We start from the raw sequence: 25,432 nt of genomic DNA on the forward strand, positions 1-25,432 counted from the left end.
CTTTTATAACATTAAAATATTTTTAACAATTACTCATTATTGTTTATCTATGTATGAAGCTTTCGTTTAGGTCTCAATCATTTTGGGAACTGGGGAGCTACAGATGTATTAAGAAGCTGGAAGTGGATGCAAGTGTGGATAATTTTAAATGAAGTGCAAATTTACAAGCAGAAGCAGAATAAACATAACACAAAATGATTCGAAATAACAAAGAAAAACATAAAATGATAAAGTGTAGTCTATGTCATATGTCTTTGGGATAACACCCACCACCCCAAAGTCATCTTCACAGGCAGCCCTAAGCAGTGATAAGAAGTGAAGTGATATTCCCTGCTCCTTGTGGTTCTGTGGGAGCAACAGCTTTGGCAAAGCTGAAATGTTGAAAGAGAGGAGTGATATCCTCCACATAGCATGAACGATGGACACTTGAAGTAGATGGGCGTGTAACACAATCAGCAGAGCAAGGAAGTGGAACAATGTGGAGCCAGGAAACATAGCAACATCCAAGATGGAGAAAGTAGATGTGGAGTGACCACCACAACAAGGCCAAGACCTGTACATGTGTATTCTGTGAAAATATAAGGCATGACCTTTTCAGCAGGGCAAGGATCCAGCACAAGGTTGTCAAAAAGGAAGGGCAGCTGAGTGGCTTCCAAAGGGGAGGACAATGGGTGGGTTGCTCTTCCAGCCAGGATGGGAGCCCCATTCCCCTATCACCTATCTCGAGGTGGCATTTGATGTTAGGTCGTATGAGGGGCTATATCCAATAGCATGCAAACTTCTCATATCTAGCAAAGCTAACTGGACATTTAAGAGGACCTTCTTTCATTCTTTTCCCAAACTCATTCACAAGGACTGATCTACCATCTCCTATATTAGTTTTGTACAAACATGGTGCAGTTACCATTGGATAACGAGGCCAACGGGTGAATGTAAATATAATACAATAAAGTTGTTCAGGTGTATAATTATGATAGACAAAATACATAAAAATAGGAAATTAGGAAAAAAATTATTTAAATAATCCAAAGAATTTTGACAGACGTGTAACAGAACTGGGACAAATATTAATGGTATGTACTTGCAAGTTGATAGAATACTGAAGTGGAATAAAGTCATTATTTAAATTTTGTATTTATATGTTTAGAAAATTATAAATTAATACACACACTTAACCTTCAACTGCACCTATATCCATTTTTTATTTTAGGGGTGCAGTGGATTCAATATTAAAATTTTAAGCATAGTCCTATAGTGTGGTTCTTTGTATATTAACTATGTTTAAACAACGCAAATTATGATTTTGTGTTTTTTATCAAAGGAACTAAAGGGTCAGGGTTAATATTTGATTATGTATGATAATTATGTATGATAACTACAACAATTATTCATGTTTGATTTAAAAAAGATTTCTTTGCCAAAAGTAATCGTTGCTTGTAATTTTTCAAAGTAATTTTTATGTATAACAAATTGTTTCATACTGTAGGACAATTAGACTTGTACACAAATATTATGTAGTTAAATTGTTTCACACCAGCTATAACAGGAAAAAAAAATATTTCACCCTTTTACAATTTAATATATTTTTTAAAAAGCAACACACAAGCATTAATCAGCAATTATGCTCACATTAGCATTGAAAATAGAGCTAATTGTCACTAATTAACTAAACTGAGTGTTCCAAGTATTGACTACAACGTGAAATATATTTTGGGAGTTGCAATATATAATAAATCATATGTTGTATAATGTATATATTGTTACACCTGATATATGTTTATTGGTGCCTTGGAATATCACCTATGTACAAATGTCTGGTACAGTAGTTTTTCATTATTATATGGTGTAGTTATACATTTTTAGTAAAAAAAATGCTTGCTGTTAAATCCATCAGAGAATTACATATTCGATAATTACTTGAAACTAAAGGGTGATGTGGGAATTTTTTATGTTTGACCAGAATCAGTAAAGAGACTCAAAAAGCATTTAACAATAGATATTTATCTGAGAGCATACACATATATTTGTTTCTTTTTGCTACTGGGATGTGGAAAGTGCTGTTATAAAGGAAAATACCATGATATCTGTAACTCCTCTATAATCTGAAAATGCTTATGTGCTTTACTAACTTATAGAATTAAAAACTTACAGGAACAATAACACAAAATATATAATCTAAGAATACTGTGTGTTAATAGATGATGGGCTATACAACCATTTAAGTTTACAGATGCCTTCCCTCTCAGTTTGGCACTTTGGGCTCAATTCTGAGTGAGGCTTCATACATGCTTTCTTCATCCATCACATTGCTACTGTCTAGCAAATACAGGGATGCCTAGAAAACAAGGAAAAACAAACAAAACAATTCCAGTTTAAATTCACTTTTTAAATTTACTTCTTAAATAAGTTTTAAGAAGTGAATTTAAACAAAACAATTCTAGTTTTTATTTTGCAAGTACATGCTTGACAGCTTTGGAGCATAATAATGAAAAATAAATAAATTACAGAACAACTTTCAATTTAGAAACAATTTAGAAACTCAGAATTAGAAACAATTTAGAAACTAATATGTATATAGTAATATGTAAAAGATGTAATATGTAAAAATGTTGTTATTGTATCAATTCAATAATTAACCATGACAGGACTTCTGTATAATCAAGTTTGTGGCAAAATAATTATTTCATTTTGACAGACATGTGTAACAGACCTGTGACATGTATTAAAGGCATGTACTTGCAAGTTGATAGACTACTGAAGTTGAATAAAGTCATTATAAAAATTTGTATGTATATGTTTAAGAAATGATAAAGTAATACACACACTAACCCTTTGACTGCACCTATGTCCATTCTTTATTTTCAGGGGTGCAGTGGATTAAATATTACAATTTTAAGCATAGTCCTATAGTTTGTTTTTTTGTATATGAACTATGTTTAATAAGTCCATTTTAAAACACTTAACATCGTAAATTATTATTATTTTTGTTTTTTTATAAAAGGAACTAAAGGGTCATGGTTAGTACATGATTATGTATGATAATTATGTATGATAACCACAACAATGATTCACGTTTTAAAAAAATTTAAACGTAATTAAAAAAAAAATGTTTCTTTGTGAAAAGTAATCTTTGCTTGTAATTTTTTTTAAATACCTTTTCTGTATAACAAATTGTTTCATAGTGTAAGACTTTTACACAAATATTATGTAGATAAATTGCTCCAAACCAGCTATAACATGAAAAAAAGTTTACCCTTTTAAAATGACAAATATTTAATAAAATAGCAACACACTAGCTTAATCAGCAATTATGCTCACATTGGCATTGAAAATAAAGCTAATTGTCACTAATTAACTAAATTGAGTGTTCCAAGTATTGACTGCAACGTGAAATATATTTTGCAGGGAGTAGCAATATGTAATAAAATCATATACACGTGTATGTTGTATAATGTATATATTGTTACATTTGATATATGTAAAACAAGTTCGATGGAACATTGTTTATATATGATTTTGGTTATAAGCATGGCTAATAGAGATATCATCATACTAGGCAGTATGTGGTTTCTACAAAAAAATGGACTGCATTTAATTGAATAGGCTATTTGCCATGTGTCAATGTGGGGGTTAAATAGGGGCTGTCTGTTTTGGTTTCCTGTTAAAGAGCTAACAAATACCTGCCAAACTCCATGTATTACCAAGCTTTATAGCAGGTATGGTGTTTTTTGAATGATGAGCTAGGTTTTGTGCTTGGCTAACGATACCTGCTCACGGAGACAAATTGGCCAATCCGAATCTTAGTCAGAGGATATAGGGGGTAAACAAATATTCTTTGTATAGGCCGCTAAATGCTTGCTCATTCATAAAGAACAATTGATTTAGTTACTTGGTCATAACTTCCTAAGTCAGTGATAGCCACTACACATGCTCACGGACACAAACTCGCCAGTCTGTATCTTAGTCAGAGGATATAACGGTAAACTAATATTCTTTAAATAGGCCACTCAATGCTTGCTCATGGATAAAGTATAATGTTAGTTATAACTTGCTAAGTTAGTGATAGTCAGAAATCAGAAGGACTCAGACGTTGTGCTCTATGCTCCATCCGTACCTGAGACTTCTGTTTTTTCTGTTCAGTTTGGATTTCTGTACTTTAGCAGTGTCTGGCAATGATAAACAAACATTTGTTGCTCCAAACATGAAGCAATGTTGTTTTGAGCACACTGACCACAGCTGTTGACTTCATTATGAAGTACATCAATAATGCTACTGTCTTCATGACTGTCAATTACACACTAGGGTTAGAAAGCCTTGGACTAACCCCAACCCTAACCCTAGAAAGCCATGGATGACCTCAGAGGTTTATGATTTCCTGAGGCACCAATATGTGCAAGTGCTGTTCATAGACTTGAGATAATAATTCGTCAGCCCCTGAAATGGAAAGCTGAGCCTGTTGCACCTCATTCAGTCCTGATAGGGTGCAAAATCTCCAATACCATTACACTAAGCACTAGTTTATGTGCTCGGTCCAATGCTGTTCACTCTTCTCTGCTGACTCATGACTGTGCACAAATTTTACTTTGATGACCGTGGATGGTCTCTGCAGCAAGGATAACAAGTCAACATACAGAGAGAAACTGCAGCAGTTAAGAGACTCATGCAGACCCAACAATCTCAGCCTGAAGAAGAGAAAGAGAGATTCTCTTCTTTTGTTTGTTGTTGATGTCAAAAAAGCACAGACCTCCACTTTGTACTGAACATTTATGGCTCCTTCACGGAGATTGTAGACAGAATATATTATTAATTATAAAATTATTATTGTACAACCTGATACATTATCCACTTTATCCACACTAGAACTGTTTACTTGTTGACAGTGCATTGTCCTATACTGTGTTTACTATCCTGTTTTAGGAATTTTTACTTGCAGTTTTTACACATGCTCAACTACATGCACTTTATGTAATCCTGTGTAGTTGTAGTTAGTTCTGTCCTGTTTCACGTAGTTCTATGTTGTTTATCCAGCACCATGGTACTGTAGGAACACTGGTTTTTTTTTGTTTTTTTGTTTTTTTTACTGTGTGCTGTTCAAGGACTATATGGTTAAAAATAAAATAAATGTAATTTGTATGTGTTATTAACTCTTAAGTACCTACTATAGAGATACACAATATTATTTCTGTAGTAGCCTATAGCATTAATCAAGTGTAATATAATCTATGTTTAAATTTGTTTAGGTCTATGTGATTAGTGTCTGAGGTCCCAAACAAAAAATGGTAAAATCATATCCAAAATTATGCATCTTGACCTTTGGTTATACAATACAAAAACTGGAATCCTAATATAAATGTACATTTTCTAGGTATACAATTACTGATTAGTCCATCTTTTGCTCCACAATTGCTCAGCTACTCAACCATGTTTATGATTTTAAATACCTTAAATTGGTGATCAATCTTGTATGCCGTTTGCTGAAATTGCCGTATTTCTCTGATGATATGAGAGATCTAGAAAGGAACAAAAATCAGCATGCGTTAAATCAGTGCATCAACAAGTAATGAATTGTGGTATTGTCCTCCTCTAAACAAATGCACACATTGTAATCATAAATTAATAAACAGACTGGTGACTGATTTCAATCTCACAAAACTATTGATACAAGTAGTTTTGCTCAGGGTGATTTTCAAGAGAACTAAAACTAAATGGTTTGTCATCTTGATTTTCTTTCCTAACACAGTCCCTTTTAAACTATATATTTTTATGGTTTGTTTATATTATTATATAACTAATATTTATTACTGGATTTGCTTGAAATTACATGACAGCAAAAACAGCACGTGTTTACCATTCTCATCTTAGAAAAGTTAACCAGGTTGTCTTCTGTGTAGTTTGGTGTACCCTCCTCAATGAATGCCAGGTCTGTGAGGTACATCCCCAAATATGGTACACATGGAGGGTCACAACTGACAGGGAAATAAGTACTTTATTAGATAATGTAAACAATGTACATATTTAGTCACAAATAACACAAGATAAGTAATATCAAGTTTACTTTTTCAAAGCTTCTCTCAGGTTCTTGAACCTTCCCTCAGATGAGACCAACTTCTGCAGCTTGTCAATCACTGTTTTGGTCTAAAAAACGGATTAAAACATACATTACAGGTTTCATACATGTAGTCTATTATTTGAAAATCTTAAATGATATAACAAGTAACAAGTCAATTCTGTACTAATCTGATACAGTTTGTTTCATGACTGGTCCCATAGAGCTCAACCTCTTCTTCGCTCGCTTTGAAAAGGGGAACATGGAGCCCTTGCTCAAAACAGAGCCGTTACCAGGTGAGCAGCCACTTACACTCTCCACCTCTGAAGTGTGCGCCCACCTGGGAAGGGTGAATGCAAGAAAATCAGCTGGCCCTGAGGGCATCCCTGGTCGTGTACTCAAAGCATGTGTGGAGCAACTGGCCGAGGTCTTCGAGGACATCTTTAATCTGTCCTTGGCCCAGGCAATCGTCCCCACCTGCTTTAAGTCTGCTACCATCGTGCTGGTGCCAAAGCACTCCACTGCAACAGAACTGGCTGACTTTCGTCCTGTTGCACTCACACCTGTCATCGCTAAGTGCTTCGAAAGACTGGTCCTCACCCACCTTAAAGCCTGTCTGCCACCCAGCCTGGACCCTTACCAATTTGCCTTTTGCTCAAATAGATCAACTGAGGGCGCCATTTCCACTGTACTTCATTCTGCCCTGACTCACTTGGATAACCCTGACACCTATGCCAGGATGCTGTTTGTTGATTTCAGCTCAGCTTTTAATACAGTTAGCCCTTCCAAGCTAACCCTGAAGCTGGAACAACTTGGCATCAGCACACAACTCTGCAATTGGACTCTGGTCTTCCTTACAAACAGATCACAGTCTGTTCATCTGAACAATTTCACCTCCTTCAGTCTCACCATCAGCACTGGGGTTCCTCAGGGATGTGTATTGTCTCCACTACTATACTCCCTTTTCACCCATTACTGCATACATGTCCATACCTCAAACAGAGAGTTTGTATACCACAGTGTCATACCCCCACCCCAGAAGACACAAAGCAGGACAAACCCTGTCTCCAGCTGACTTCAAAGCAGCATTCAACTGTTAACACAAGCCAGTCTCCATACCTTACACAGTACACACACACACACACACACACACACACACACACACACACACACACACATACACCACCCCGAAAGCCAGATAACCCCCTGGCCTCTCTGGTTGAATTCACAGGGACCCTCAAACCATAAAACAATTCACTCTCAGAATTCGGCCCCAGTACATCTGTTTGTGACACACACATATACAGACACACACACACACACCAAAAGGGAGCATTCTTTTATTAATTAAATAATAAATAGAATGTCCCACTTCACATGACACAAACATACAGTACATCTTGTTTGTATCTTCTCCTATAAATAAAGCAAGTGTTTAACTCTACCTCAATAATAGTTACAATCTAAAAGGTTTAGTAATTATACCTCTGTTGAAATATTGTCTATTCTTTTGATTTTAAATTTGATTTCAAATTATCTTCTCTTTATTCTTTCTTTTCTAACAAGGGTGCATTGTATATACCTGAATATAACACTGTATTAACAAAGTTATACCTTAAATACTGGTATGTTAATAGTATGCTAAATGTTAACTGGTATGTAATGTACCTCTGTGTTAATGCTGTCCTTGCTTTACATGTCTAATATCAAAATGATCACCAAAATGATCTGTTCCTTATTTTGCAAACAATGGTGCAATTTATTTGATCATCAAATGTAACCTTCCTGTCATAATATACTTTGGATAAAACTTCAAGTTCTCCAAGGCAAGTATAACCCGGAAACCATGCCCACAAATGCATGAACAAAGGGAGTTTCTCCCTCCAAAATTTCAGGCCATAGCATTGGCCATTCCCCCAAAGATGGGTGGGGTTCAGGACCTTTAAAACATCTTGAACCCAACTAGTCAGTCAGTCAGCCAGGTCAAGTCAACTTGCTTGTTTGAGGGAAAGGCTCAGATGCTTAAAACAACCCAGCAGCGACTTTTCGAGACGAGATCTCAAATCCTTTTTGAGATCTTCCAGCAAGCTTTATCTTCAAGAACAACACCTGCTCTGATCTTCAGGAGAACGTGGAAGAACATCTGACTCCCTCCTAATTGACTCTTCAAAGATTTCTTTGTCTACCGCATCCAGACTCTTGTGCAAACAAGCCAATGCAAGTAGCCGTTTTACCAACCAATTTAGATGTGTGCTTAAGTTTGAGCCCCCTAATTTTAAGGTGAGTTTGAATCCTTGATGAGTCTTGTTTAGGCTTGTCATATGCTGCAGAACTGTAAGTAACTGTTAGGCTCGAGGAACCAGCCAGAAACCGAAGTACAACAAACGAGGTATGGAACTCCAGGAGCTCCGGGTCCAGAATGTCCTGCCTGGCAACCCAAGACTGCTCCTCTGGACCATAACCCTCCCAGTCCACCAGGTATTCCACGACCTTACCCCAAAGATTCAGCCTTCTGGACAACCTGCGGGGATTGGTTCCCTTCGTGTGGCCAAACGGAGCTCCTGATCTAATTACCAAATTATAGGGCATAGGAACACTTCAGGAGGTAGGACTGGTTCCGGTTCAGTGGACTTATCCGGGTCTTGCATATGTGAGAGAGCGTCCGCCTTCCCGTTCTTCGAACCCGGCTGGTAGGTGATGGTTAAGTGGAACCGGGTGAAGAACATGGCCCACCGTGCCTGTCTAGGGTTTAGTCTTTTTGCTTCATGGAGGTACTGAAGGTTCTTGTGATCACTGATGACCGTAAATAGATGCGTTGCCCCCTCGAGCCAGTGTCTCCATTCTTCTAGTGCCAGCTTGATGGCTAGGAGTTCCTGATTCCCAATGTCGTAGTTTTATTCGGCCGGGGACAGCTTCCTCGAGAAGTAGGCAAAAGGGCAGAGACGAGACTGCTGGGAGAGGGCCGCCCCTACGCCGGTGGATGAAGCGTCCACAAACGGGATTTGGGGATCCAGGTGATGTAGGAGGGGAGCGACACAGAACCTCCTTTGCAGTTCCTTGAAAGCCTCTTCTGCCTCCAAGGTCCAGGAAAGCATTTTGGCCTTTCCCCCGGGGGTGGCAGGTGAATGGGTCTGCGACCTGGCTGAAACACTGTGTAAACCAGGGGGAGAAGTTCGCAAGCCCCAGAAACCGTTGCAGCTCCTTCACGGAGGTGGGGAGTGGCCAGTCTCATACCGCCGTTACCGTCCTCTCATTCATACAATTCCTGGCTGCATTGAAGATGTAGCCCAAGAACTGTACCTTAGAGCGGTGGAACTCGCATTTGGGGAGGTTAAGGTACAGGTGATGTTCCCGCAGTAGTTAAAGGACCTGAATCACCTGCTCTTGGTGCCCCTGCAGCGTCCAGGAATAGATGAGAATGTCAACAATATATACGATTACGAACTTGTGGAGAAAGTGTCGAAAAACCTAGTTTATAAAGGTCTGGAACACCGCAGGGGAGATTAATAGGCTGTACGGCATGACCCGGTAATTGTAGTGACCAGTGGAGGTTATAAAGGCTGTCTTTCACTCATCCCCCTGGCGAATACACAAAAGGTTATTGGCACTTCTTAAATCCAACGTAGTAAAGACGCAGGCTTCACGTAGGTCTTCCAGGGCGGCCGGAACCAGCGGGAGCGGTTACGGGAGTGGGGAGAGCTGGGCGTTAAGGTTCTGGTAGTCGATAAAGGGCCATAGTCCCCTGTCCTTCTTCTCCACGGAGAATAAACTGGAAGCAGCTGGAGAAGAAGATATGACTATGAAGCCCTGCTGGAGAGCCTGTTGTATATAACCCTCCATGGCCTTGTGTTCCGGAGCTGACTGAGGATAGACCCGACCCTTAACCCCCGGTACCAGATCTATGGCACAATCCCACTGCCGGTGAAGTGCTAAACGGGTCTGCCCACTCGCTGAAAACGTTCAAAGCGTCGTATTCCTCCGGGATTTCCACCTGGATGGGTCGAGGAAAGACTTCCACGTGTGTTGCCGCTAGGGTTATGGGTTCCTGGAGTGGAGTGGGGAGATGGTCTAGGCAGTGTTCCTGGCACCATTAGCTCCACTCGAGAATATTGCTTTAACAGCCAGGGCTGACCCAGGATGATGCTCACGGTAGAATCCTCCAAGATTAGAAACTGTATCTTCTCGCGGTGGAACAAGCCGACCTGGAGGGTTATGGCTATTTTTGGCATTTGGCATTTGGCTGCGTCCCCGGAGAAGGTGGCCAGAAGAGCCATCGGGCTGCTGGAGGGTGGTGATGAAGCCCGGCTGGCAGTGGCCGCCGCAAACCCGGGGATAACGTGGCCGGTGGTTCCCTGACAGTAACCTACTGACTTGTTTATTTTTGTTGGGCACTGGTTGTTGGGAACATGGATGGGGTTGGCAAATTCTCAAATAACCCACAATCCAGTTTCACCCAGTAAAGTATGTATTGACAAGTTTAAGTCACTGGTTCTTGACATTAACACTTAACTTTTGCAAAAAAAAATAAAAAATAATTGAAATTAAAAAGATTTTTCAAATTAATGTTTTAAATAAAACAACATTAATAATAAAATAAACAATAATAATTATACTACTAATTATTATTATGTTGTTGTTATTGATGGTTATTATTAGTATTATAATTGTTATGATTATTATAAATCATAATATTATATTCGTATATAAATTGTCATGCTGTATTTAACGGGCACTATCAGTTGCCTTACCTGTTTGGAAACTTTGAGCCAGGTCTTCTTGAGGCGGAAAATGGCACTGCGGTTAAGGGATGAGGTTATCTCTAGCACAGCGTTATAGTTATGGAGACATCGACAGATATCAGCTACTGCTACCCACTTCTCCATCACAGCCACCCGTGTGTTAACATCTTCACAATGCAGGATCTCTGATGCAATTAGGTTGCTTACCTTAAAAGAGAAAATTATTATTTACTTCAAATAATGCTTATTAATTAATGCCTAATACAAAAATAGAGAAAATAAATCTCTTTTACAGTGTTGTAGTTGCTTGTCTGCACCGATATCAATTAGAAACTTTCTCAATATTAATTTTTTAATATACTGTAAATTGATCAATTTATACATTTCAGTAACTAATCAACAAGCCTGTCATAAAATTAGTGTTAGAGCAGGAAAAAAATTTTTTCCATGTGTATCATTAATTAAAGCCTACACTATGCATAAGATGCACCAATGGTCACATGTAAATTAGTATTAATCACAGGTGCTCCTAAGTTACAAATGTGTGTCACCTGTCTGCAACACAGTTGTCTAATTTGTCAAATATGCAGAGTTAATGGCAGTAAGTGACATTTGAGCAATTTGTAATAGATTTAGGGTTCTTGGCACACACATTATCAGGATTGTATGTAAATATTCTAACATCATGTTATGCTACATAAATCACATTCTTTGCATACACATACACAACTTTGCAGATGAATGGTTGATAAATGAGACCCTTCGACCAATGGGAAACAATAAAAACTGGGTGTATATTTAACATTTGTAAACATGTATGAATCTTCAGGCCTGTTGAAAATCACCTAAATATCTTTTTTTGCATGTTGGAAAAAAATGTTAAAGTCACTAATTGATTTACAGTCATCTTTCCCTGAAACCTTTGTTGTTTGGTGATAACCGTGGAGGGCCAACAAGACAGAGGAACTGACTAAGCATATGAAAGATTGGAAAGGAAATCCACACTCATTTGAAGAAAAGATCTTAACCATGTAAAGACTAAAAAAGGTGCACAGCCACACAACTAAATCATAAAACAGTGGCCCAGTCTCTGTTGAGAACACCACAGGTATTTCGTCAACATGACTGACATACAGTGGAACACTACAATGAATTCTCCATAGGCTCACCTTTATAGAAAACTACACACACACACACACACACACACACACACACACACACACGCAAACATTATATATATATATATACACAGTGGAACCCGGTTATGTCGATGTCCTAGGGGGTTGCCAAAAAGCATCGAGATAACCGATGATCGAGATAAACCAAAATCAAAATAGCGGCAATATATTAACGTGCTTGAAATTTTTTTATATACATGATGTGCGTTAATAAATGAGAATGTGCATGCACGTGTTTTTAAAGGGTTTTTTTACACAACAGCGTTGCCGCGATTTGTTTCATGAAGGCATGCTATAAAAATACATACAGTACATGTTTATCTGTCAGGAATCCACCTGCCACGCCCCCTTCGGCGTAGCAGGTGCTTTCTCGGCCGCTTTCTCTGAAGATCCCGGCTTCAATCGCGCACATATGGTGCTCGTTTAGCACTCATCACCAGCTCCTATTTAAACTTCCACTCTCTCACTGTCCGTTATTGTTGGTATATGTTGGTTCACGGCGGTCGTTGTTATTGCTCATTTGTATCCCGGTACGTGCCTTCCCACCGGCACTTTTCTTCCCAAAGCGCATCACAGATTCCTGCCGTTGTTAATTCTATGCTTTTGCTGCTCATCCCACGTTCTCCCGTGTGCTGTTCAGTGCAGCGCTTCTACTTTCGCCTCCCGTTCATCGCATAACATTTATCGCATGCACCAAGATAACCGACGTTAAATGGCAAATTTTTCCCCACTTGTGCTCGAGATATTAGGGTTCGGCGACATAAAAAAGTCGACATAACCGATAAAAAATGCTAAGACAAAGCGAGAATTTGGCGGTTCCACTTCAAAAACGTCGACTTAATAGGGTTGTCGAGTTAACCGAAGTCGAGATAAGTGGGTTCTACTGTGTGTATATATATATATATATATATATATATATATATATATATATATATATATATACATACACACATATAAAATATATGAAAATGGTAGTAGATTTCAAATCAAATCAAGTTTTATTCATCACATACACATACATACAGGGTACGACAAGCAGTGAAATGCTTATTACGATGGTCCGGCATGAGGAAATAGGATGTGGAAAAAGAAGGCAGATAAAGTATAAAAAAAAAATATATAAAATAAAATATAAGAATATAAAGATATAAAAGATATATAAAGATACAGTTGGGAAAATAAGTATTTGAACACCCTGCTATTTTGCAAGTTCTCCCACTTAGAAATCATGGAGGGGTCTGAAATTGTCATCGTAGGTGCATGTTCACTGTGAGAGACAATCTAAAAAAAAAAAAAATCGAGAAATCACAATAAGATTTTTTTAACTATTTATTTGTATGATATAGCTGCAAATAAGTATTTGAACACCTGAGAATGTAATATTTGGTACAGTAGTCTTTGTTTGCAATTACAGAGGTCAAACATTTCCTGTAGTTTTTCACCAGGTTTGCACACACTGCAGGAGGGATTTTGCCCCACTCCTCCTCACAGATGTTCTCTAGATAAGTCAGGTTTCTGGCCTGTCGCTGAGAAACACGGAGTTTGAGCTCCCTCCAAAGATTCTCTATTGGGTTTAGGTCTGGAGACTGGCTAGGCCACGCCAGAACCTTGATATGCTTCTTACAGAGCCACTCCTTGGTTATCCTGGCTGTGTGCTTCGGGTCATTGTCATGTTGGAAGACCCAGCCTCGACCCATCTTCAATGCTCTAACTGAAGGAAGGAGGTTGTTCCTCAAAATCTCGCAATACATGGCCCCGGTCATCCTCTCCTTAATACAGTGCAGTCTCCCTGTCCCATGTGCAGAAAAACACCCCCAAAGCATGATGCTACCACCCCCATGCTTCACAGTAGGGATGGTGTCCTTGGGATGGTACTCATCATTCTTCTTCCTCCAAACACGTTTAGTGGAATTATGACCCAAAAGTTCTATTTTGGTCTTATCTGACCACATGACCTTCTCTCATGACTCCCTTTGGATCATCCAAATGGTCACTGGCAAACTTAAGACGTGCCTGGTCATGTGCTGGTTTAAGCAGGGGAACCTTCCGTGCCATGCATGATTTCAAACCATGACGTCTTAGTGTATTACCAACAGTAACCTTGGAAACGGTGGTCCCAGCTCTTTTCAGGTCATTGACCAGCTCCTCCCGTTTAGTTCTGGGCTGATTTCTCACCTTCCTTAGGATCATTGAGACCCCACGAGGTGAGATCTTGCATAGAGCCCCAGTCCGAGGGAGATTGACAGTCATGTTTAGCTTCTTCCATTTTCTAATGATTGCTCCAACAGTGGACCTTTTTTTCACCAAGCTGCTTGGCAATTTCCCCGTAGCCCTTTCCAGCCTTGTGGAGGTGTGCAATTTTGTCTCTAGTGTCTTCGGACAGCTCTTTGGTCTTGGCCATGTTAGTAGTTGGATTCTTACTGATTGTATGGGGTGGACCGGTGTCTTTAGGCAGCTAATTTAGGATAATAAATGTAGTGGAGGTGGACATTTTAAAGGCAGACTAACAGGTCTTTGAGGGTCAGAATTCTAGCTTATAGACAGGTGTTCAAATACTTATTTGCAGCTGTATCATAAAAATAAATAGTTTAAAAATCATATATTGTGATTTCTGGATTTTTTTTTTAGATTATGTCTCTCACAGTGGACATGCACCTACGACGACAATTTCAGACCCCTCCATGATTTCTAAGTGGGAACTTCCTCACTGTATATGTATGTGAGACAAAAGAAAAAGATGTATATACAAAAAAAATACTTATGGCATACAGTGGAACAGTAAACAGTAAACAGTAGACAATTTTTTGGTGGTTTAGATTGTCCATAGAGTGTCCGTGTGCGGTATGGTGTGGTGTAAAAAGTCCGTAAGTGTCCGTGTGCGGTATGGTGTGGAAAAAAAAAGTCTGTAAGTGTCCGTGTGCGGTATGGTGTGGTGTAAAGTGTTCAAAAAGTGTCCCAAAAGTGTCTATGTGCAGTATGGTGTGGTATAACAATGACCATAAAGTGTCCGTGTGCGGTGTGGTGTGGTATAAAATAAAATAAAATATAAAGTGCACTGTGCTGTCCAGAGTTTAAAGTGTCATGGTGCAAAAGGTGAGATATGTATAGAGAGGAAGTGTGATGATGGAGAGAGTGGGCCAGTTTTTAGATCCTGGGTGTTTCCTGGTTTAAACTCCGAATGGCCTGCGGGAAGAAGCTCCTCCTCATTCTCTCTGTGTTCGCTTTCAGGAATCGGAAGCATTTCCCCGAACGCAACAGAGAAAAGAGTCCATTGTTGTGATGGCTGAGGTCCTTCATAATCTTCCTAGCTCTGGTCCGGCACCGCATGCTGTAGATGTACTGCAGGTCAGGGAGCTCGGTGTGGATGGTACGTTCTGCTAAACGCACCACCCTCTGGAGGGGTCGTCTGTCCTGCATGGTGCTGTTCCCAAACCAGGAAGTGATGCTACCCATCAGAAGGCTCTCAATAGTGCAGGTGTAGAAGGTCTTAAGCACCTGAGAATGAAGTTTAAAGTCCCTTAAGCGTCTCAGATGGTACAGACGCTGCCGGGCCTTCTTCACCAGGGTGTTGGTGTGACAGGACCAAGACAGGTCCTGTGTGAACACCAAGGTACCAGAAACTGTCCACTCTCTCCGCTGGGGTCCCGCTGATGTTTAGCGGTTGGTATGACCACTCCCACTTTGTGCTGAAGTCCATGATCAACTCCTTAGTCTTGCTGACATTCAGGAGAAGGTTGTTCTCCAGGCACCATCTCTCCAGGTTTTTAACCTCCTGTAGGTAGGCCGTCTCATTGTTGTTGGAGATCAGACCCACCACAACGGTGTCGTCTGCCAACTTGATGATGATGGTGGAGTTGGAAGTGGCCACACAGTCATATGTGTACATTGAGTAAAGCAGGGGGCTCAGAACACAACCCTGGGAAGCTCCAGTGCTGAGGGTGAGGGTGGATGAAGTGTGTTTTCCCACCCATACGGCTTGTGGTCTGTCTGTCAGGAAGTTAGAGATCCATTGACACAGCGGCTGAGTGGCTGAGTCCCAGGACCTCCAACTTAGAGGTGAGTGTTGGAGGGAATTATGGTGTTAAACGCTGAACTGTAGTCCACGAACAACATCTTTGCATAATTCCTGTTTCTTTGGTCCAGGTGGCTTAAACTGGTGTGGAGGAGATGAGCAATAGTGTCCTCAGTAGAGCGGTTCTGACGGTACGCAAACTGTAATGGGTCCAGTGTGTCTGGTAGTGATAAAGTCCCTGACCAGTCTCTCAAAGCACTTCATCACTACTGAGGTCAAGGCTACAGGGCGATAGTCGTTAAGGCAAGCGGGCTGGGTTTTCTTCGGGACAGGAACAATAGTGGACTGTTTAAAACATGAGGGGACAACAGACTGTTCCAGTGAGAGGTTGAATATCTCAGTGAACACCGGTGCTAGCTGGTTAGCGCAGGCTTTCAGAACCTGACCTGTGATGCCGTCTGGTCCTGCTGCCTTCCTGGTATTCACTCTCTTGAATGCCCTCCTCACGTCATGCTCTGAGATGGTGAACGTGTTTACCTCTCTTGCTCTCTCAGCATGCATGCTGGTTGTGCCGCTTGCGCCGCTAGCGTGGTTAGCTGCAGCCTCGAAACGAGCGTAAAAGGTGTTTAGCTCGTCTGCCAGAGAAGCGTCCGCATTCACCATTTTAGAAGATGGTGTTTTGTAGTCCGTTATTGTCTTTAGTCCCTGCCACAGGCTCCTAGAGCCACCATGTTAAAACTGTGACTCTAGTTTTCTCCCGTAGCGCCACTTTGCATCCTTCACCACTCTGCGAACACTGTAGGACGCAGCCTTGTACTCGTTCATGTCCCCGGTGGCGAGCCCCATGTTCTAGGCAGCGGAGCAGGATCTCAGAGTGTCGCAGATGGTTTTATCCACCCACGGCTTCTGGTTGGGAAACGTTCTGATTGTGGTTTTTTTGCACTGTATCATCCACTAGTTTCCCAATAAATCCCACAACTGTTTCCGTAAACATGTTGACGTCATCAGAGCTGCGCCTGAACATGTCCCAGTCTGCGTCATCCAAAGCGTCCTGCAGAGCGGCCACCGATTGGTCAGTCTAGCGTGCGACCTCCCTCTGAACCGGAGCTTCCTGTTTCAGCCTTTGTTTGTGAACAGGCATGAGGAAGATGGCGGCATGGTCTGATTTCCCAAACGGTGGAAGTGATTGTGCCTTGTAGCTGTTTTTGAAAGGTGTGTAGCAGTGTCCAGTGTCCTTTTGCCCCTGGTGGAGCAGGTGATGTGCTGATAAAAGTTCTGTAGTGCGCGCTTAAATTGGTACTGTTGAAATCTCCGACCACAATGAGCGCAGCGTCCCGATGCTGTGTTTGTTGAAGTGTTATTGTTTCGTGCAAATCCCATATCGCAGTGTCCGTGTCTGCTTGAGGTGGAATATAAACGGCACTGACTATGACGAGCCGAATTGCCGAGGTAGATAGAAGGGCCGACATTTGATGGTCAGTAGTTCCAGATTTGGTTTGCAGGAGCGTGAAAGAGTAACAATGCTCGCGCTGTCGCATCAGTGGTTGTTCACCATCAGACACACTCCACCTCCTCTTGACTTCCCTGAAAAACTCGGCCGACTGGATGGCGTGGTCCGGTACCGCTGGGTTCAGCCATGTTTCAGTGAAGCAGAGAAGGTTGCAGTCTTGAATGTCTCTCTGGAACTTGACCCTTGCCCTGAGGTTGTCAAACTTGTTCTCCAGTGACTGGACGTTGGCTAACAGGATACTAGGTAAGGGAGCGTGGTGTGCGCCCTCAGCCTGCTCCTGACGCCGGCTCATTTCCCCCTTGCGGATGCCGGTACGGGTTGCGTCATTTGTTCTCCCTCAGGATCTCGCTCGGCCAGCATGCGTCCGGGTTTAAAAAGGTGAGTGCATTGTACACCAATAGATTTGAGTGTCTGTCATATCTAATGGTGTCCATCTTGTGTAGATGGAACTATAACTACTTAAATAAAAGTATAAAATAAACAAAAGAGAGAAAACGTAGCCGGAGCAGTCATGATGGCAGCTGACCTCACCTGCGCCATCTTTGATCTCCAATCTAAATTTTTGATTTAGTATATCTTCTCACTCCCACTGACACAAAGGTATAAAAAAGCAAGACTGGAGTTTGCCAAAACGTATGTTACAAAACCACAATCCTTCTGGGAGAACATACAGTGGACAGATGAGACAAAAGAGCTTTTTGGTAAAGGACATCATGGCACTGTTTAAGGAAAAAGAAATGAGGCCTTCAAAGCAAAGAACACAGCCCCTACAGTCAAACATGGTGGAGGTTCAAAGATGTTTCGAGGTTGCTTTGCTGTTTCTGGCACTGGATGCCTTGACTGTGTGAACAGTATCATTAAATCTTTTGATTACCAAAGAATTTTGGGGCACAACGTATTGGCTAATGTCAGAAAGCTGCATCTCCACTAGTGGTCATGGGTTTTTCAGCAGGACAATGGCCCGAAACACACTTTAAAAAGCACAAAATGGTTACAAACAAAGCCCAGATTTGAATTCCATAGAACACCCATGAAGAGATCTCAAAACAGCTTGTAATCTGAATGACCTGGAGCAGATTGCAAAAGAAGAGTGGTCCATAATTCCAGTAGAGAGGTGTAAGAAACTCATTCATGGTTACGTGAAGCGATTGATTTCAGTGATTTTTTTCAAAGGAGGTACTACCAAATATTAAGTTAAGAGTGCCAATAATTTTTTCCAGTGTATTTTTTGGGTTCTGTGTCGAATTGTATCAGATTTGAGTTTTCCTCTCTGCTTTTTTTTTTGTGTTGTTTCAAGTCAAACAAAAAAATACACATGTGAGTATTAAAACATTTGCAACTGCAAATATTTTTCTGAGAGAAAGGTTCCATTTTCTGACAGAATAGCAAGGGTGCCAAAATTTTTGGCCATGACTGTGTGTGTGTGTGTGTATATATACACTGGCAATCAAAATTAGAGATTAATTTATAAACAATCTGGTACCTGGTGCTAATTTCCTTGATTATTTGTCAACCCCTATTTAACTGGCAGCTTAACTTCCAGTTTCACTGACTCTGCAAGATGGTAGGCCATTCTAAATTGACTGAAAGCCTCCGGCAGCAGGTTGTCCAGATGAAGGCCAAAGGGATGACCCTATCAGCCATAGCAAGACAAGTTGGTCATTCCAAATCTGTGATTTCAAGAATATTGAATCTTTACAACATCACAAACTCATTCAAGTCCACCAAGAAGGCTGGTCATCCACAGAAGACAAATACAAGAGAGGACAGGATACTGCGGAGGATCTTAATGGGCAATCGTTTCCACACTGCAGCTGGAATTGCTCACCAGTTCAGCGCTGAACAAGGTAAGGATCTGTCTTGTCATATAGTGTTTCAACGTTTAAGAGCATTTGGACTGAAAGCCCACTCTGCAGTGACCAAACCTCTTATTAGCAGAAAGAATCAAAAGGCTAGACTAAGCATGTTGTGCGGACAGAGGAGATGAAAGCAAGTTTAATTTATTTGGGTCCGATGGGAAACATTATGTTCGGCGACAAACTGGAGAAAGACTGAACCCAAAGTGTGTAAAGAAGTCAGTGAAAAGTGGAGGAGGAAGTTTCATGGTTTGGGGCATGTTTTCTGCAGCAGGAGTTGGGCCTCTTACACAGCTACATGGCAGAGTGAATGCAAATGTTTATCAGAACCTTCTTCAACAACATATGGTTCCTACCCTGCGTTCATCACCTAATCAGCCCGCAGTGTTCATGCAGGACAATGCTCCATGTCACACAGCAAAACAGGTAAACAGTTCCTTGAAACTGAAAACATTGAAATAATGACATGGCCTGCCCAGAGTCCTGATCTCAACCCAATAGAGAACCTCTGGAAAATCCTTTGTGACAAAGTTATGGCCAAGAAACCCACTACAGTCACCGAACTGTGGAGGAGACTGGAAGAACAGTGGACCAAAATCACACCAGAGCAGTGTGAGACTAGTGCTGTCCTGTGGCCGCAGATCTGCTGAAGTCATTCAGAGCAGAGGCCTGTACACTTCCTACTAATTGACTGTTGTAACCTTCAGAAAATTTTGTTGTAATCTTTTTCCATGCTACAGTCATTGTTGTTCTCTAATTTTGGTCAGTGTGTTTTCTGCAAAACAATGGGTTTTTTTTAATGCCTTTGTTATTTTGTGGAAAAACTGTTCTGGTAGCATGGTATAGACAGGACAAAAACTCCTTCAACTGTTGAGCAGTGAAGATGACATTATTTCAAAATTGTTCAATTGTTTATAAATTCTTCTCTAATTTTGATCGCCAGTGTGTGTATATATATATATATATATATATATATATATATATATATATATACACATACAGTGAGGAAAATAAGTATTTGAACACTCTGCTATTTTGCAAGTTCTCCCACTTAGAAATCATGAAGGGGTCTGAAATTGTCATCGTAGGTGCATGTCCACTGTAAGAGACATAATCTAAAAACATTTCCTGTAGTTTTTCACCAGGTTTGCACACACTGCAGGAGGGATTTTGGCCCACTACTCCACACAGATCTTCTCTAGATCAGTCAGGTTTCTGGCCTGTCGCTGAAAAACCACGAAGTTTGAGCTCCCTCCAAAGATTCTCTATTGGGTTTAGGTCTGGAGACTGGCTAGGCCATGCCAGAACCTTGATATGCTTCTTACAGAGCCACTTCTTGGTTATCCTGGCTGTGTGCTTCGGGTCTATGTCATGTTGGAAGACCCAGCCTCGACCCATCTTCAATGCTCTAACTGAGGGAAGGAGGTTGTTCCCCAAAATCTCGCAATACATGGCCCCGGTCATCCTCTCCTTAATACAGTGAAGTGGACCTGTCCCATGTGCAGAAAAAAACCGCCAAAGCATGATGCTACCACCCCCATGCTTCACAGTAGGGATGGTGTTCTTGGGATGGTACTCATCATTCTTCTTCCTCCAAACACGTTTAGTGGAATTATGACCCAAAAGTTTTATTTTGGTCTTATCTGACCACATGACTTTCTCCTATGACTCCTCTGGACCATCCAAATGGTCATTGGCAAACTTAAGACGTGCCTGGACATGTGCTGGTTTAAGCAGGGGAACCTTCCGTGCCATGCATGATTTCAAACCATGACGTCTTAGTGTATTACCAACAGTAACCTTGGAAACGGTGGTCCCAGCTCTTTTCAGGTCATTGACCAGCTCCTCCTGTGTAGTTCTGGGCTGATTTCTCACCTTCCTTAGGATCATTGAGACCCCACGATCTTGCATGTAGCCCCAGTCCGAGGGAGATTGACAGTCATGTTTAGCTTCTTCCATTTTCTAATGATTGCTCCAACAGTGGACCTTTTTTCACCAAGCTGCTTGGCAATTTCCCCGTAGCCCTTTCCAGCCTTGTGGAGGTGTACAATTTTGTCTCTAGTGTCTTTGGACAGCTCATTGGTCTTGGCCATGTTAGTAGTTGGATTCTTACTGATTGTATGGGTTGGACAGGTGTCTTTATGCAGATAACGACCTCAAACATTTAGACATTTTAAAGGCAGACTAACAGGTCTTTGAGGGTCAGAATTCTAGCTGATAGACAGGTGTTCAAATACTTATTTGCAGCTATATCATACAAATAAATAGTTTAAAAATCATATATTGTGATTTCTGTATTTTTTTTTTAGATCATGTCTCTCACAGTGGACATGCACCTACGATGACAATTTCAGACCCCTCCATGATTTCTAAGTGGGAGAACTTGCAAAATAGCAGGGTGTTCAAATACTTATTTTCCTCACTGTATATGTATATATATATATATATATATATATATATATATATATATATATATATATATATATATATATATATATATATATTGGGAGCCATTACAAAATTGCACTTGAAATTGCCCCCTCTTCTGCAGCATTGTGGAGTTGTTGTCTTTGTAGAATAGTTTTGTGGGATATAGGGACTTGAACCTTTCAACACTGTTTTTGTCTGTGCATATTCTTCAGTTTGCTTAAAACTTCAGAGTATAATCAATCAGATATTTTGCATTGTACCACTTGTACCACTTCAGGCCTCCCTTTCTCCTTTTTCTTTTACACCTGACTTTTCTTAAACATTTAATATATGGGTGTATGTTTTATATATATATATATATATATATATATATATATATATATATATATATATATATATATATATATATATATTTATTTATTTATTTAGTTATTTATATATATATATATATATATATATATATATATATATATATATATATATATATACTGTGTGCACATATATATATATATATATATATATATATATATATATATATATATATATATATATATATATAAAATGTAATACACACACATACATACACCTATATATAAATTAAAAGAATATGCACAGGCAAAAACGGTGTTGAAAGGTTCCAGTCCCCATATCCCACAAAACTATTCTACAAAGACAACAACTCCACAATGCTGCAGAAGAGGGGGCAATTTCAAGTGCAGTTTTGTAATGGCTCCCAATAGAAACCCTACTCCACACCAACAAAGGGAGCCATCTAATGAGTTCGGAACACTTCTGGGCGAAGAAATACTTCCTGTATTCACAACTCATAAGCCATGCTAATAGTGCGCTACAGCGCGAAGTGTTGTGTCTTCCAAGCGCATACCGAGACATTTTCACTGTTTATGTTTATTGCCTTATTTCGCACCAGCCTTGCTTTCATTTATGACCATTTATGACTTTGTGATTTATTTGATTTGTTTGCCTCGCTGATTGCCTTCTTTGTTTACCAGACTATTGCTAATGTGTTTATGTTCTAGATTCACGTGTGGCTTATCTGTGCTGTTTCTTTAATAAACTGCATATGGATTCTATACAGCCTGCGTCAAACTTACAGAATACTTTACCGCAAGATTATCCAGTAGAACAACTACAGAATGTCATTAGCTACCACACAGAAATCATAGCGGCATACCCGCAGCAACTCAAGATGCACTAGGTGGCTAACAATCACCTCACGCAAGCTCTGTGCGCTATGCCGGCCAGCTGTCCCGAACCGCCCAAAATGGCGGCCGGGCCATTATGATAGCTCTGCCAACCGTTGCTGCAGCAGAGTATGCTTTAATATTTGGGACACTGGCTGCTCAAAGTAGTTGAAATGATATGGCCCTCCAAGCCATGTTCCGAGAAGGTCTGCATCACAGTCTACAGGCTGAGATGGCCTGCAATGATAAAAAAAACTCCCGTTGTCAAAGTACATTACACTAGCTATCCGCCTATAACATAATTCACTGCCGATTACCTAATTCGGAGCCAGCACCCAATGCAACATCCCCGTCCATCCTAAACCTCTGCCCACGTAAGCATGAATCTTTGTTCACACAGTCTTCTATTGCCTGTGCAGCTTAATGCTACTAATGAACATTATACCTTCTCATCGCTCGTAGATTCAGGGTCAGCCATCATTCTTATCCACCAGCTGCTAGTTAAAGACCTCAAGCTCCCAATGATTCCATGTGTCACACTAGTCACAATCACTGAGGTGGATAACAGTCCAATAGGTGACGGTTTCATAACCCATGGAACCGTTTCAGTCCCACTATAAGTGGGTTAATTTCATGTGGATAAGATTAATTTGTTCATCATCTTCTCCCCAGTCAATCCCATTATTCTAGTGTTTCCATGGCTGTTTTCCATGTTTATTACATGACCCTGTAATATTATGGAAGCACAAAGAACTGCTACATTGGTCATCCAACTGACTTAAACACTGTCCCCAGCATTAGCAGGATTATTTTTTGTGGAGAAGAATGATGGGGAATTAAGGCCCTGCATAGACTACCATGGCCTAAAAGCCATCACGGTGTGGTACCCGTACCCTCTCCCGCTAGTATCATCAATCCTTGCACAGCTACAGGAGACACTCTAACTAACCCGATTAGATTTCTGCAGTGCATATAACCTGATCCAGCTCAGTGAGAGGGGTAAAAGGAAAACCACCTTTCATACCACAAGGGGCACTATGAGTACCAGGTAACGCCATATGGCCTGACGGACACACAAGCTGTATTTCAAGCCTTCATGAATGAAATTATTCGGGACCTACTAAACTCTTGTATCATCATGTATATTGACGACATTTTAGTATACTCCAAAACCTATGACCTCCACATCCATCAAGTACGCACAGTACTAGGGAGGCTGTTGCAGCACCAACTTATGGTAAATTCAGAAAAGTTTGAGTTTCACAAGAGTTCCACCAGCTTTCTGGGATATGTCATCAGCCAGCAGGGGGTGGAGATGGACAAGAGTGATGTGAAAGCAGTCACAGCATGGCCTCAACCCTCGAGTATCAAGGAACTTCAAAGGTTCCTAGGTCTTGCAAACTTTTATCCACCAGTCATCAGAAACTACAGCACTAGGCTTACTCTGTGGGGAAACTGCAAAAACGTTCGAAAGACTAAAACAACGATTGACCTCTGCACCCAACTTGCAACACACAGACCATAGCATCCCCTTTATAGTGGAGGTAGATGCCTCCAGATGAGGTATTGGTGACATACAGTCTCAAATAACATGTAAATTACCCCTGGCAGGGAGCAATTTAGGATGTGGGGAACCGGGAAATACTTTCCATTAAGGAGGCATTGAAGGAGTGGAGACATTGGTTAGATGAACCAATTCCAAGTGATCACTGACCATCGTAACGTGAATTGCTCTTCCCTTTGACTACATTTTGTATTCATGGGTGGATTATCTGTGCTGTTTCTTTTATTAACTGCAAATAAATTCTGAAGGAGAGTGTCAAATATCAAACATGCTTTGGTGTAATCACCTGACTTAACTTAGAGATAAAGAAGGATGTTATAATTGACAGTATTTAAAGGACAAATTGAGTGTGCCTCAGTAACATTTATTAATGTTTGTTTGTCCGGGTAGCAAATTTAAATTCTTTAATATCATTTTAGCTTAGACACAAGGAACTTTAATTTGTGTGAGATTTTAATATAATCCACAATCCAAAAATGAATAAATTTAAAGTGATATTTAACTTCTATAGCAAATAAATTTAAAGCTCTATTAAGAAATCTCAGACTGATTGGAGAGACTTTTCACTCCAAATGGCAAGATTATACCCATTACTCACACCCACATTTAAAATACTCAAGAATAGAATTTATATATTATAAAAACAGTCAAAATGTAACTAAATGTAGCATAGGAGTCAAGTCAAAAGTCAAGAAGCTTTTATCGTCATTTTAACCATATATTGCTGATGCAGTACACAGTGAAATTAGACAATGTTCCTTTAGAACCCTGATGCTACATAAAACAATATAGAGCTACATAACAGAACACAGAGCTAAGGACTAAAGTAAGTTGTCCTCACCACATAAAGTGCATCGTGTACAACCTGGTGCAAACAGTACAAGACAAGACAGTG

General features: G+C 40.4%; 1 protein-coding gene across 2 annotated transcripts in view; it reads right to left on the reverse strand.

The window, feature by feature from the left end:
• Window positions 1-1,437: 1,437 nt before the first annotated feature.
• The window catches only part of rasgrf1 (Ras protein specific guanine nucleotide releasing factor 1), a 242,396-nt gene continuing 218,401 nt past the window's right edge, over window positions 1,438-25,432 (reverse strand). For both annotated transcript variants that reach the window (XM_046864006.1, XM_046864007.1), the window contains 5 exons: window positions 10,795-10,992; window positions 6,056-6,135; window positions 5,849-5,966; window positions 5,442-5,510; window positions 1,438-2,335 (listed from right to left, as the gene is read on the reverse strand). In XM_046864006.1, the coding sequence (XP_046719962.1) occupies window positions 2,243-2,335; window positions 5,442-5,510; window positions 5,849-5,966; window positions 6,056-6,135; window positions 10,795-10,992 (558 nt within the window). In that variant the 3' untranslated portion in view covers window positions 1,438-2,242. The remainder of the gene's footprint in view (window positions 2,336-5,441; window positions 5,511-5,848; window positions 5,967-6,055; window positions 6,136-10,794; window positions 10,993-25,432) is intronic.

Source organism: Silurus meridionalis, chromosome 13 (genome assembly GCF_014805685.1).
Source record: "Silurus meridionalis isolate SWU-2019-XX chromosome 13, ASM1480568v1, whole genome shotgun sequence".
In the NCBI taxonomy this organism is placed as follows: Eukaryota; Metazoa; Chordata; class Actinopteri; order Siluriformes; family Siluridae; genus Silurus; species Silurus meridionalis.